General features: G+C 42.7%; 1 protein-coding gene across 3 annotated transcripts in view; it reads right to left on the bottom strand.

The window, feature by feature from the left end:
• LOC6620511 overlaps positions 1-15,956 on the bottom strand; it is a 47,925-nt gene that overhangs the window by 12,978 nt on the left and 18,991 nt on the right. For all 3 annotated transcript variants that reach the window (XM_002044675.2, XM_032720313.1, XM_032720312.1), the window contains one exon: positions 1,786-1,907. In XM_002044675.2, coding sequence (XP_002044711.1) covers positions 1,786-1,907 — 122 coding nt within the window. The remainder of the gene's footprint in view (positions 1-1,785; positions 1,908-15,956) is intronic.

The raw sequence follows: 15,956 nt of genomic DNA, 5'->3' as shown, positions 1-15,956 counted from the left end.
TGGCAGCTGCTGGCGGAGTCGCTTTAGACTGGCTATGTTCCGCTGACCCAAATCCATCTCTCAACGAGCGCACAGCGAAATAAGTTGGCCAGCCAGGGCATTTAATCAACAGAATCCGTTGCATTTAATGCCCCGACTGCGATTCGCCGCACGTTTCTCACTCAGCTTTGTGTCAGGAAACAATCGCTAATGACAGATGTCATAAAATCAGTTGGGTTCTACTACTACTTACTCCTGGAAAACCCCGAGTGGGGTCAGATCAAATGGCGTTGCCTTAATCTTTCGGATTATACGAGGTTAAAGTTTGAAGAATGCCAACTAATATAGAAGACATGTCTCTTGCCATTTTCGGGGTGTTAACGTGGTAAATGAAAGGGCGGATCCAGAGAAAGAGAAAAAGGTCTAAGCCAGAAATTGCATATTCATGGAGGCGAGCAGGAAAAGATGGGCGGTGCAAAATGGATTGGTTTGTCTGGTCTGGCATTTTGCGGAAAAAATGGCTAAAATAGAAAACGGCAACAGCAGCAGCAGCAGCAGCAAAAAGTCCCTGAGAATTGCATACAATTGAAGTCGCTGCCATCAGACAGACACACTCATTGTTGCGTGCAGTCACGTGAGGATGAAACAAACTGAAAAAATAGTAGAAATATATTCGAAAAAACAGAAACAATAACAAAAAAACATAAAACAAACGCCAGCGATGTGAGTAAGCGCTACGCAGCTTGGCAATTAAATCTAGTCAGGCCCGACAGACAACAATGTCATGAGCCTTTGCCATATTGTTTCAGACTCTGCCACTCAGCCAGCCAATTACATCAGCAGTTTTTTTTTCTGTGACCCGTGAGAGGGTCACCCCAACGCTTAGCAGCCCCACACCCAAACCACAACCCAACACACCTGGTCACTGCCAAGGTAATTACACAGAGAGTCGCTGCTGCAGCCTGAACTTGACCTTTGCGCGGGCATCGGAAATGAAAATTTTGTGCGATTTTGGTCTTGAACCCGCCGCTGCTCTGAACTTCAATTGAAACTCTTTCAAAATGCCAAAAACCAATGGCCAGTCGAAAAATATAAACAAACAGGCCAATCTCATTGCGGTAAACAGTAAATATTTGCACAGCATTAATTTGAAAGCACTCATACATATTTGTGTCAGCTGCCCCAGAAGCACAGATGCCAAGAGTTACGACGACAGGCGGAAAGTGAATCATACCCACCATATACTACATACAAACATATATGATCATTTCCATTTTAGCATAGGTCAGTATTATTTTGATGATGCCAGCAGCAGCAGCACCCCTAAGTACTGAAATTGAGTGTAAAATATGCCAAAAACTGAATTGAAACCGACCGAGAAGAACATGGGCATTATTTGCGTAGAATTCAAAATAAAGACCCCGCGCGATGAACCCATTAAATTGTTTACGTAATCCATTTAAATGAATGGTCAATTCGCGTCGAGGTGCGAACTGAATGCGTAAACACAATCGGGCCACATGATCATCAAAGGCTAAGGAGGGGGGAGTACTATATGTATGTAAATATGTGTGTATATGCATATTATCAATCAGAATGGACAACAACAAGGAGCATTCATATATAAACAAGTAAAGAAACGCAGTCAAGTTTGCAATTAAAATCAGAGAATGAGTCAGACCATCGAGCTTGGCATTGACCCATAAGATGCTTTGCTATGCTCGTGATTAGAATGGGTATTTTTAGATGATAAGCTGGCTGGACCACAAACTTGATATTATAGACCATATAATATTATAGACTTACCTCAATATATTCGCATGCGAGAGTTTATTCAGCAGCTGCACCTCCCGCAGCATATTCGGTCGATTGGCCCGCAACTGATTCATCTTGAGCACCATCACCTGGCCAGTTGTACGATGTGTGACCTGCAAAATCGGAATCAGCAATCAGTATAAACATTGCCAAAATCAGAAACATGAAAATATATATGTAGCTTATATATAGCAAGCAGATCCATAAATCGTTCTGCCTGTCAGACAAAAAATTCAAGTGCAAAATGTGAGGACACGACTAAACTGAACTGAACCAGGTACAACACATGTTCGATTTCCAGGGTCAAGTTCGCGTGGAAAGTTGTTGGCGAGTGCAAGGCAAATAGTTCGAGAGCCGGTGGATAATTGCATCGAAACAAGTGAGACAACAAGCAAAGTGGTTTTCACGGATTTGTGCAGACCAAATGGAAAATCAATAAACCCGTCTGTCTATCTGCGCTCGCAATTTTTGGTCCAATGCAATTTGATGGTCGTCTGCAATCACAATTAAAATTGTTAATTGAATTGCCTTTTCCAGATGGGTTGGGTTGAATTGGTAAGAGGTACATCCGCCCACCAAAGGGGTTAAATGTCATTTGGTACGTATGGCTTGGCCGGAAGTTACCAGCGTAGGTGCTATTCCTGTACATCTTTTCTACACTCGAAGCAAAAATGGGGGTTTAGCCCCAAAAATTACGGAAATAAAATCATTTAATTGAGTTAGCTTATTAACCCCAGGCTAGACATCGTTTAAATCATCTAACAATATTCTAGACGACTTGTGAAAAGGTTAAAATATTTTAAACCTAGAACTGCCGCCATCTAAACTTGAAACCTAATCAAAAAGCACATTAGTATCTTTATTAGGAGATAATACTTTTGATTTAAGAGCGACTTTTTCTCAGTTTCGAGCTCGTCGTTGGGCGTCTGAGCCGGGATTGCCACTTGGCGCCAGACAACATTATTCACAATTCACTTAAACAAATAGCCCCAAGTCGCTGCCAAGCACACACACACACGTACACACGTTTTTATGTGGACAATGGGCAACTAGTGTTCAACTCTTCTTGAATTTAAGTATTCTATTCTATTTTTGTGCCAACAGCGAGCAGGGCAAACAAGCAGTGAAAACAAACAGCAGGCTGTGCCACTTCCACACATTTTTATTCCTTGAGCGCGAATTTCTTGGCTCTTTGCTAATGACAGCAAATTAAGTTTCCTTGTCCCTTGCAATCCGCTCGAGCGGAATCTACATAGGTGAGTAAGCTGATACAGGCCGGATGGATGGATGGCTGGATAGATAGATAGGATACGGGGCACACTTGGAGCACGGGAACACGTGTGCGTGGGTGACACACACGACGCCGACAACTACCAGGCTACCATTACTACAGTACCTTTTTTCTGGTGTACAAACAACCAAGTCGTAACCAAGTCACTCCCAAGTCGTTCTTTATTGTCCTGTTGCGCTTTTAGCTCATTTCGACTGTGAGCTGGCCTCCATTCTCTATCTGCTAGCTGCTCGCTGCCATTGCGTCGGTGTTAACAAATTTATGAAGTTTCTGTTGCCATTTGCTACAAGATATTCGCTTACGCCCAGCGGGCAAAGTCCAATTCACGGCGGTCTGCAGTCATGAGTTGTTTGTTTGGCAGCAGAATGTGGCAATCAAAATCAGAGGCAGGGGGGGAGAGGAAAAGAGGTAGTTGCCAAGATTCTTAAGTCGGCTCAGAATTCGATTTCCGCTTGGTGTCACTTTATTTTCGGCTAGCTCCTCATGTCATTCGCTCATTTGCTTATCTGCCACTCAAAAAGCTTTCAATATACTTATATCTTATATTTATACCTATATGCTTTCCGCAATAAAATCGCCTCATAATGCTGACACACCCAGCCGGATGGACTCGAAAAAATGAATTTGAGTAAGGCAGTCCTCTTTTAAATCGCTGCTGTTCATCATATATCGATTTTACTGGCAAGACTAAATTTGTGAGAAAACCAAATAATTTATATCTATATATTAAACTTGCAATAGCAAGCTTTGCAATTTGTTTAACTAATATTCATACTATTATTTATGATATAGCGGACTCCCATGTATTTTTCTATTTCTTTGTAATCTTGTTCACTGAAAGTTTCCCACCTAGCGAAGTCCCACTGTATGTCTTGCTTTAATTGCCTAATTATTTGTGCGTGACCAATAAAGTTGCTGGCTTTACGCCCGTTTTTGCCAAATTGATTTGCATAAAACGAGCCCGCTTACCTTACAGACATTCTGTCACACAGCCTGTCATCCCGAGCGACAGTCCATCAAAGGAGCCACTCCCCAGTGTGTCCATTGAGTGTTTGCCGTGACAATTAAACCATTAAATGCATTTTAGAATGCTTTCGAAGCGCTTAATGAGCGCTGCAGATGAAAAGCGGCAGTGCAGTTTCCACAAACTACGTGGTGTATTTAACCAAAAATGTTCGAACCGTTCGTGCCGCAGACAAAGCGAATCAGCCGCCTCTCCTCCGGCTGATGCAGTGGACCAAAAAGTGGCACGTCCGTGTTCCTAAGTCCGAAGAAGCCAGTCTCTGCAACTGTGCTAAAAGAGAACTCACTCCACATCCACCATACATACATATGTGAGCTGAGCTGTGTGTGGATTGATCTTTTGCTCGGCGGCCAGCTTCAAAGACTGTCCATTTGGTCGGTTTCTTATTGAAAAGCGTTTAGGCCAGCAATGACGTGAGAAAAGAATTACCCACGGAACACAAACATACTCATACATCATAGCCCAGCATCGATGGGTTTCCAAAATAATCAATTACGGGCGAAATCCGAAAACGAAGGTGTTCCAGTGAAAGACGCCTCCATTGATCTGGGTCGTCGTCGTCGTCGTCGTCGTGTGTGGGAAAGTTACTGCCAAGATTGGATTCTAAAAGCTTTTTAGCAGCTTAGAAAAATCGGGGAATTTTCCCTAGAAATTCATCGTTTAATTTTTTAGCCCCAAAATGTGTGATAAACAATGGCCGAGCGTAAACAGCAGAAGAAAGAATCATTTCTGAAGAGCATTTTGAACTTCTTGGTTCTGTTTGCTTATTTCGAAGCATGGAAATGCTTTTAATTTTTCGTTTGCACTTCAAATAATGTCCAACTTAAAGTTCCGCCAATGAAGATCGCCGGCCAATAACCGCAGGAGGTGAGAGTGAAGTCACAGTTGTGCGTTGTTCTGCGCATTCAAATGAAACGCATCAAATGATTATTACTTAACCAGTTTTAATGGCCAGCTGAGAGGCTCCTCATCTCATTGGATTGCATCGATGGTTATGTCAACAGGCAGCAAGGCAGCAAGGCAGCATTCATTTCGGCATGCAAACAAATTTCTTGCCTTTTGCCGTATAATACTCGTATTTTCACTTTCAGTTGGGGAAAAAATGAAAACAACAACAGTGCCACAATAAAAATGGTGGCGGTTGCGGAAACAAAACAACAACGAAAGTTGCCGCACCAGCTCCCCAAAAAACATCCTTTTTGTTTTGACCAAAAGTCCAGGCTTTTGGCCGAAAACCAGTCGCCACTCACACTGACATTTCGGCCGGCGGAAAGGAAAAGATGCAAGATGCAAAGAAATCAACAAAAAATTGGTAATCGGTAGGCTGAGAGAGAAAAACCCGCTCATTGCGCTTGTTACATACTCGTGATTATTTTTGTTGGCCAAAAAACGCGTTTTGAACCAAACGGACGCGGCATGGGGCACACGTGTGACATTCGATCTTCGACTCGATTGCACTGGCTACCACCACCGACTATACACATACTAGTTAGTTAGTTGCTGTTGGTGTTGAAAATATTCCAGCTATTTCCACGGCGATGTTGCGTTTCGTTTGACAAATATGTACTTAATGCGATTTACAGTTGGGTTTTTTCATTCACCAGAGTCTCAGCCAGAGCCAGAGCCAGAGCATGCCGCCTGGTCAATCATCTTTCACATGGCAGCGCGTTGTGGCAACACCAGTTAGCGGTACAATGTCACCGGCGGAACGGCTCGGTGGCAGCGAGTCTGGCCAAAACGTGTTCTGGCACACTCCGTCGCGTTTTTCACACCGCTGCGCGAACTCCAAGCCCAATGCCCAGAAATACGCACTCCGAGACGACAGAGAAATGTCGGCTAAAACCATGTAGTAAGACAAATATTAGGCGAGGTGTTGCTGCCACCAACTTCTGGTCATTCCCATTCCCATTCCCAGTGCCAACAACTTGTTCGCAGAAAAAGAACCAGCTGGCGAGCGGAGAGCTGGAAGCCGGCTTTTGAATGGAATTTAACCCAATTTGCTTTCTTCTTTCTCGCTGGCTGGCAGATAGCAGATAGCTGCTGCTGGCCGGCTTGTTGTCTTCATTTCTACCGCGACAACTGGCTTTTCAGTTTTGCTTTTGGGCGTCAGGGGCCGCTCTACGAAATGGCCTTTATTGCTATGGTCAGTTATAACGAGCCAATGCAGAGAGACAGGTGACTTTGTTTGGTTATTTGCATGGAACTGAAATCGGGTTAACTGGGGATAATATTGCACGCTCTATTGTCACGAGATTTGGGTTAAACTATCTAAGAAAAAGTCTGTGCTTCAAGCATTTTACCTCTTGATTTACATTTACCTTTAACCCATACCTCTTGATTTACATTTACCTTTAACTCATACCTCTTGATTTACATTTACCTTTAACCTATAACTCTTAATTTACATTTACCTATAACCCATACCTCTTAATTTACGTTTAACTATAACCCATAACTCTTAATTTACATTTACCTATAACCCATACCTCTTGATTTACATTTACCTATAACCCATACCCCTTAATTTACATTTACCTATAACCCATACCTCTTTTTCTCTTATGGCTGACTAACTAAAATTAACCTTGACAGCTGCACTGACGTAGGCACAAATATTTTTAGACATCATGATACGGTCAAAATCGTTTTAACCTTATCTGGCTGAACATGAACATATATAAAACCTACATACTATACTCTCTGGTTATATCAGCACAGTCGAGTACTAGGATTATAATTCAATGGGTAATCTAATCAGCCCCGCTTATCGGCCCATGGAAAGTTCAACTGCCCAAGGGCAAACATATGATTGGGCCATAAAGATGCATCCGTTGGCCGAAGGGATGGGATCCCCAATTAATTAGCCAAAAAGCGAGAGAGCGAGAGCGTGTGCATCAATCACCATAAACATTTATTAAGCCGACAATAGCGGAACACAAGTGCAGATAAAACTTCAGCCAGCCCCCCGAATAAAAGATATATATCTCTATATTATATGCCCGGGCCACAAACAAAGTCGTAAACAACGGCAAAAAAACCATAAGCTCAAGTGCCGTTTTAAGCGATTTCGAATTTGGTTTTCATGTGAAACGAGCGGAATTCGCTGTTGCACCTTATACATTCACACCATCACTATTTCTCTTTCTTTTTTTTTCAAATGCTTTAATTGGGCGGTGGGCGGTGCAACATGTGGTATGTGCACCATGTGTGTGGGCGACCAGGAAGCTGTCCATGTTGTCCATTTTGAGGAGCGCAAATCAAAGAATATTCGAGGCTGTGTGCTGCAAGCTGCAATTATCGGGGGCAAGATACAGTTTCAGATTTATGCAACCTTTTATTGAACTTGTTGGATAATAATGTGTGCCTCGGACATCGGATGGAAATTATGATGGTTTGTGGCCCAGTGCGTGTGTTTGTGCTTTTAATTGTTAACGGAAGCCTCGGCGCGCAGTTATGCAAATCTTTTTTGCTTTTGTTTGGAATGTTTTTTATACGTTTTGTTTTTTTTTTTTCAGGCGTTTACCGTCTTTTCTTTGCCATGCAGCTCCTGCCTGTTGTTTCACCTTTTCCTTTGCGGCACAGCACATGTTTAACAAAATTTTATTTCGTGTTAAGCAAATAATTTAGCAAGTAAACTGTTATTGCCATTAGATGTTGCCGGGGCAGGAAGCAACAACGGCAACAGCTGCAGCTACAACAGCAACAGCAACTGAAGCAACAGCAAGCTCACGCATATTGCACAACTTTTAGTGGGAGGATGAGGTGGGAGAGCTGGCAATTTCTTTTGCCAGTCTGTTTTTTTGTAACAACAGCAATTATTAGCTGTTAGTTGTAGGCAACATGGAAATTCGATATCAAATTGAAAAACCCAAGAGGGGCAAGAGGAAAAGCGAATGTTGTTTGGCGGAGGCGGGGACAATTAACGCATACTAAACTAAAAACCGCTATGCATCACGAACACGCGGAAATTGCCAGTGCACATCTCATGTATTTATCAGCTAAGCACGAAGTAATAATAATAACAAACATTGCATAATCAATTAAATCTGACAAGGAGGCCTCACTTGCTATCAGCCTTCGACATCACCTTCAGCAGTTCATTGCACGTTCGTTCGCTAGATAGATGGGTTGGACGACTAACTGCCAGTCGGTCTATAACTAAGTATAGTTTAATGGCCCGTGTTATGTCACCGTCATCATCCTCGTCCCCCTGCCCCTACCCATACCCATCCATCGATTCATTTTTAAGACCCCGTAATGCTGTTCTCACGAACTGAGAGACTATAGGACTCTTGGCTTTAATGACATCGGACGACAGCAAAAGTTTACGATTACACGACCGGCGTCGTTGTTTCTCGGCCATAAAAAGCATTCAAAATCGAACACGTTCTACATATTGAATTATAACAATGTCACACAATAGGAACAATCCAGCCATCCCAGCTATACAGCCGTCATGTGTAGGATGACTCGGCAACTGGCAACTGTATATTCTTTTCAGTTTTAAGTTCAGTTTTCAGTTCCAGTTGTTTTGAGGTGGGTCGCACCGTACGCCTTGCATACGCTTAAGGGTTCGTGAGCGGTATCTTTGGGAAGTGGAAGTGCTGCTCCTACTGCTCACCTCTGAAATTAATAACAAAACTGGACTAAGACGTGCCTGCCATGGATACGGAATGGCTGTTTGTTTAGGTGAGGCGCACGACGACGACGACGACAAGACATTCTTGGCTTGGATCGAACCTGATTTGTTTATGGGCTTGCCCAGCTGCATATTTCCCCCTAGATCACTCAAAATCAGAGAACGTCGACGACCCCCGCCAAGACGGATAGTTATAGTACAACTATTACCTATTACCTATCCGCCGATCCGAAGGTCATAATTATTCATATTCGTATTCTTGGGGTATCAATCATTTGCGGTTGTGGAATGTGCTGAAATGGGCAATCCGCGCACATTACTGTACAAGTTTATATATATATAATGACTTAATAATTTGCCGAACAATATATTAGACTGATTTATAGTTTATAGAATGCTATCTCACTCTGGCTTCACATCTATTTGTGTACTTTACTTTACGATACACCGCTATGGCATACCGTACAATAATAAAATTAAAAGCCGCTTAACTTGTTTACTTTTGCATCAATGGCATGGCAAAAGACATAATAAATGGGTTAAGCAAACACACTCGCACAAACGCACCTCAAAAAAGAAAAAAAACCAGCAACGTCATTAACCGACCCCACGTTTCGGGCCCGTTGAGTGCCTTTAGATAGTCGAGGGATCTTAGATTGCAGATTGTAGATACATATGTATATATGTACATATAACTAGCACTACTCACGTAGCGATTGCATGGGCATTACGCTTTTCAGTTATTTCGTTTTCTCTAATATTCGGCGCGGAAAAAACACCCCAAGGTAGTTCCGCAAAAACTCTGTCGGTTAAATTTTTAACGGGGTACCTTAGAAAGTGTTAGAAACACCTGAGCTTTTAATGTCTGACTCACAGGGAAGATACATGCATATGTACATAGATATATTCATAAATTACCATAAAACCTAGTGCACTTTTATAGCCAGTCGGTGTGATTCAAGCAAATGCAATCCAAACATGTTACTCTTTCCGTTTTTTTATCAGTACTGAAGCTACAATCCATATTTATAAGGATCGTGCCATTGCCACACCGAGTATGAGAAATAAATTAATCTTCGATACATGGTTAAGGCAATTAAATGGATAAATGTAACACAAAATCAATTAAAGACGTCTTGTTGTACATGAGCAGCAGCTATAGATACCTATATATATACATATATATATATAAATATATATATGGGTAAATGTATCTATATCGACAAGTCGCCGCCTCTAACAAACTGTGCTAAATACCAGAAATGAAATAAAAACAAAAACTGCACAAGACAGTAGCAAACTGTTAATTGGATGTGGCGACTGTCAATCGATAGGTGGAAGTGAAACGCCAGAACAGAAGCGTAGATACATATATGTATCTGAACGACTTGCAGTGCGTTTTTCAAGTACATACGTCAAAACAAGAGGGATTAGGGGTGTGATGCGAAATAATTTGACCTTAGAATCAACTAAATTGATCGAATTGGCAATTGTAAGGGGCTTCGATGGGTTGGGAAAAACACATTTATCGAACTGAGAGATAGTTTTTCAGTTTTAATTTCAAACGAATACATTTCAATTCCAATCGGCGCCAGACAATCCCTTCTTGCCACACTAAGCTCTTTGATCACTTATGCGCGGCGAGTAAGTCATACAATTTAATTGCTTTTATCGCAAGCCTTAAATCGCAAACATCAATGGATGTGGGCTATGTCAATTAAATTAGAAAAGCACGCGTGTCTGTGAGTAGTACCTTTTTGCCACACAGCAGTTGCACTCACACATACTCAACACCAACAAAAACAACACAGATGCATTTGGCCAGGCACGCATTTGTGACACGTCCCTGTGATTAAAATCAACATAAAATCCAGACACACGCCTTCCGCTGGCTTACCCATCCCCATCCCCATTTCATTAAATGATAACAACAAGCACTTCCGTTTCCATCGCTTTTCTCCGGCTATTCGACTAAGTGTGGCGCATTTGCCATAAGCAGTTCCAGCGCCCATGTCGCCACCATTCCACCACCATTGGCCCAAAGACCAAACAGGCCAAGCCGATCCAATCAAGACGACTTGGGTCGCTTCGGATCGGAGCGGATTGGATCGGTGCCCGTTGCATGGTGACCATAAAAGGGTCACTGGCATGCTGCTGGCGATTAGCACAAGCAAGATGCCATGCGAAAGGGTTTTCGCCTCCCTATTTGGCTAGAGAAAACTCCGACAAGATGGGAAAGTTGCAAGGCAACACAGAAATGGGGAATACCCTATCTTTGCTCAAGTAAGAGAGATTTATAGAAGTTTTTACTATACCTATATCCCTATGATAATGTAAGTATCCACTTTGGAAACGAATCTTTTTATATCCTTTTTGGGATTTGGCAAGGATCATGAATATCCCTTGGCAACATTGTAATGTTCCCTGGAACAAGGGTATTTTCAGCTAGAGAAACGACGAATCTCTGGAGAGATCTTTGGCACAAAGTGCTGCTGCATTTGAGTTCCACGCAATTTCCATACCCAGAACGGCTCGAACTTTGTCGGCTTGTTAAGTGCGCGATCGGGTACGAAATGTAATTGGTTTGGCGCGTTAATAATCAATTGGCGTTTACATTTTAAATGTGGCATGCCGCGGACAGGGAAAGGCGGCTGCGTTTGTTCTCCCAGCGAGACACCGAGGAATGCCAGCCAGCCAGCCAGCCAGGCCAAACGGAGCCAGCACTCCAAACTCTCCATTGAGATCGTGGCGACGTCTGCCCTTGATGAAGTGCCACATGCTGCCCGTTGCCACAGTAGCCAGTCCGTATGATGGAAGACCCTTGCCCCCCACCCTCTTTACCCCCTCCACCATCACCACCAGTTTGCGTTTGTGCAACTCATGTCAAGTGGGCCGGACTGGTCGGCGGCTACACGTGTCGCCCAACGTCATCGCCATCGCCAGCACCCAACTAGTTCTAATCGAAGCCGGATCGTATTACACGGTAAAAAAAAAAGAATATCAACAACATGGATAACAGTTTAAATAATAACTATTTAAAGTTTGTAGTTAAACAAGAGCTTCATTTCCTGCTAGCTGAATCAATCTTTTTGTTGAGATGCGTCTTAGGGTTAAAACTCCTTAAATGTTTTGTGTCTTCCAAGATAAATAATTCATTCCCTTGGTATTAATTGAAGATTACTTCAATCTAAAACTCATCTGACTTCAAAACGTCAACTTTTATGAGGAAAACTCTACAAAATATGAGCAAAACTTAGTTTAAGTCTGCAGATCATATCATGTGCAAGCCCCTTTGTTAATCTGAGTTGTTCTGTTAAATAAATCGACTAAGATTTTGTTCTGAGTGCAGAAACCAGTTGGACTGGTGGCGATTGGTGGCGTTTCAAGCTCAAGTCCATCAATCAGCGGCTTGTTTGGGAGCTGAGTGAGCCATGGTCTGCAGAGCCGGGCTAAAATAGCTTTTTAATTGTCGCAAATATTTATAGGAAATTTCTCACGCACAGCCGAATGGAGTCGTGCAAATTACCTGGTTTCAGTTACCTCAGTGGTCGTGCAATTAAATCCAAGGATTTGACAATAAGGAACGAAAAAAGCTCACCTGAAAGCAGAGAGAAATGAAAAACATTTATTAATTCGGTGCTACGCGTATGATGGCAATGAACTTAACTTCGTTTAACAATCTACTTTTGATAATTAAATTGTGCGCATAAATTATTGTGCACTTCATGAGCAATCAGAAACAGAAACAAAGTGCAAACGCTCCACATAAAGAAAGTAGAGAAGAAAGAAACATAAAAACAACACACAATAAACAATTTAATTACGCATCGTTTGCGCATCGAGTGTATAACCCGCACAAAAGTGAAATGCAGTTATAAACACTCAAAAAATGAATAATCTTTATATTGCCAAAGCAAATAAACAAAGACACGGCCCACAACAGTTGGCTGCACATTTCAAATTGGCCAAGAAAGCCCGCTTCGAAATTCATAACGTTTTCGAATGTGAGAAAATTTTCGAGATGAATTCCTGACTCTCGTCGCCTGGAAGTTTTTTTAATTCATAAACACGAGGGCAATAAATTACATTGTATTGGAAAAACCTACGCAGATGTGCCTGCTTACATGTCGCGTGTTAGTTGGCTCCAAAAAGAAAGTCTGCACTATATATGATTGCTTTGTTTCGTTTCCACACCATTGTTAGTTAGCGGTTTTCCAAATATTTCAGCTCCTTTGGCAAATTGCGTTTTGAAAACAAGTGCAAAATAAATCAGAAAACTTAGTCGAAAACCACAGCTATAGCTGCAACATCTGCATAGCATCTTGTCATGTCGCTTGTCGCTCAACTTTTCCTCTCTGTTTTTATTACTCCATTGCGGCGGAGGGATGGATAGATGGATATGAATGGTTGAATGGTTGAATGGTCGGATAGTTGGATGGTCCGGATGGCCGGATCACTGGATGGGCGTCTGGCTGGAGGAGAGCCTGCGACATGTCAACTATTTCAAGGCTAAATCAGCGAGGCAGCCAGTCGTGTGTCAACAGTGTGTTTCACCCTCGCCTTCACCAAGGGGGGCCATTGAACTCCGGACTGCAGCTCGGATTTATGGAACAAGTCGGAATGCATTTGCCTGTCATTTCGTTAATTGAAAGTTGGTGACAACAAACAGCAGAGGCAGTCGAGTCAAGTCGCTACGGAACGGGGTGGGGATGGGGCCTCTCGGTGAGTAATTTCATTTGGATATCCTTCATTCCAGGCACTGCGAATTACGCCCAGATGGAATGCAAACTAAATTGTACAAGCGGACTAACTAACTAAATGCAAACTCACAATCAATTAGAACAAACAGAGCTCTGTGTTTTTCCCAGGCCCATTTGGCGACTCGTTAAAATGGCTTACTCACAAAAAACAACGCGCCGCACCCTCACTGCCACAAAAACAAAAAATGTTGCTCATTATTTTTGGGTCTTTCAGCCTTTTTGGTTTTTCTGCTGTGTTTTTCCAATGCGTTCGAAAATAAATAAATAATAATAATAATAAAGTTGCACGACACCCATATTCGTATGAAATGAAGGCCGAGTATCTCGAAATTTATTTAATTTTGTACCTCACATTTGCTGGGAGCAGCCGTCAATTCGTCAGATGCGTTTTCGTTGCCTCACAAAAAAAAATAAAAGCCAGTCTGGGCTTAGAAAATGCAACACAGGAAAATAATAACATTTCGTGGTTTCTGGCGCCGTGACAAATTTAAATGAGCTCTACTTTTGGGTGCAGCCCCTCTGACACCGCAACAACAACAAAAATAGCTAGTAAAAAAAAACACGAAAAAAGGGGCAACAGCATTTATATAGCCACAATAATGGGGTCATATATATTACTAATGTGTTTGGATCGCCGGCGTCTGCCCGAAGCTCCAAAATGAATCAATGCAAAACTATGAAATGCATATCGCAACGACAGCAACAACAACAGTGACAACACAGTTGACAAGCGCTGCCCGCGGTGCACAGTGGCCAAAACACTTGAATTCTCGGGTAAATTAATGGTAATTATTAAGTTAAGTCTCTTGCCATTTGATATGCAATTGCTAAGCTTAAAACAAGTCAATTTGATTGTAAAAATCGTAATAAGGGATTATAAAGCTTGTTTTTTCACAATAGCTATTGACGAATGTATTGTTGAAATATAAGCTATAATTTATAATGGCGTATTACAATTATCAGGCACCCATTACTGCACCCACTGTGCTGCAACACGCTGGCGATGAATCAGTTCTACAGCGGATGGAGGCAGGGCAATCATCATCGTTGTCGTCGTCGTCGTCGTGGGGCAATATGCTCAAGGCCTTGTGTCAGAATGAATTTTTATGAATGAACGCGCGAAGGCATACAATTTACACGTATTGAGTGCGCTTAAATGCTCCGCCAATTGCCGGCGAGCAAAACTGCAGCAGATAGCTGGGATCTCACAAGCTAAACTAAACTTTGCCAGCATCCTCGATGATTTCGAAGTTCGCCAGAGTTCGCTGAAAAGCCAATGCAATGCAATATGGCTATGAGATAGCGAAGTGCATTGAACTCCGGCCATCGGATGGATCAACCAGTTGAGCAGTCAAACAAACGTTTAAACGCTCAACAGTCAATTCCATGCGACTCCATTCAATTCAATTCAACTCGATTCGAGTATCTGCTAAAAGCAGATATTACCAACTGGCTTTGGCCAGCCCGTTTTTTTTTTTTTGGCCGTTGCCTATTTGGTAGGATATCGTGTTGGCCGCGGCAGTTCGCTTTTTGGGCGGCCCCATCCTCAGCCGGTCACGTTTCAACTATCAACTGGAAATGGCTTTTTGATTGGCCATCCTCCCCAGAGCAATGCCTATATAGTTCTCGAAATGCGGAAGTTATGAGCCTAGCCAAGATTAACCTGCGCCCTCCTCCTCCTCCCCCTTCTCCTCCCTTCGCTAATGACGTATATTTTCTAATCAATTTTCGAACACACTGAAAAGTGCCTTGCAGCGTTAAATCGATAAATTGCAATGGGCCAGCTATATGCCATGCCATGCCATGTTGTTGCTGCTGCCGCTGGTGTTGTTGTCTTCCTCATTAGACAACAGGCTGTGCAATCTTTAGTGTCGTTTGTCACCATATTTGCCACTGCAGTTGACACTGATGGGGGACCAACAACCGAGAACCACACAGAAACCCACCCAGACAGCCAGCCTCTCTGCGGTCAGCTTCGTCTGGGTCTATGTTTGCACTGAAAGAAATGAAAGTCGAGTTTAAGGTGTCTATAGAGCTCTGCTTCAGGATCGGAAACCTAGATAAATGCTCTTCCTTTGCATATGCAACTCCTCCATAAATTCCACATTTTCGCTCAGTGCATTGAAGCCACCACCAAACTTGTTGCTTGCCTGCGCTCTTCATTAATCGTGAAGCTGGTTGGGAAAACCCAACTGTGAGTGTGTGCGGTGATGGCATTTGATGTGATCCTGGACCTGCGGGCTCTGACTGACTCCCCTGGGTGGTGAGCACAGCGCAGGTTTTTGGTTGGAATTTGATTATGCACCAGACCAGAGCCAGTGTTTGGAGCAACGAGAGCTTCCCGTACCATTCCCATTCTTATTCCCATTCCCATTCCCTGGTTGCATCTGCGCAAAAGCGTCGAGTGCAACTTGTCATTGTTTATCTGCTGTTGGAGTGCCAAACGAT

This window comes from Drosophila sechellia, chromosome 3R (genome assembly GCF_004382195.2).
Source record: "Drosophila sechellia strain sech25 chromosome 3R, ASM438219v1, whole genome shotgun sequence".
NCBI classification, from domain to species: domain Eukaryota; kingdom Metazoa; phylum Arthropoda; class Insecta; order Diptera; family Drosophilidae; genus Drosophila; species Drosophila sechellia.
This window is presented reverse-complemented; position numbering and strand designations above follow the sequence as displayed.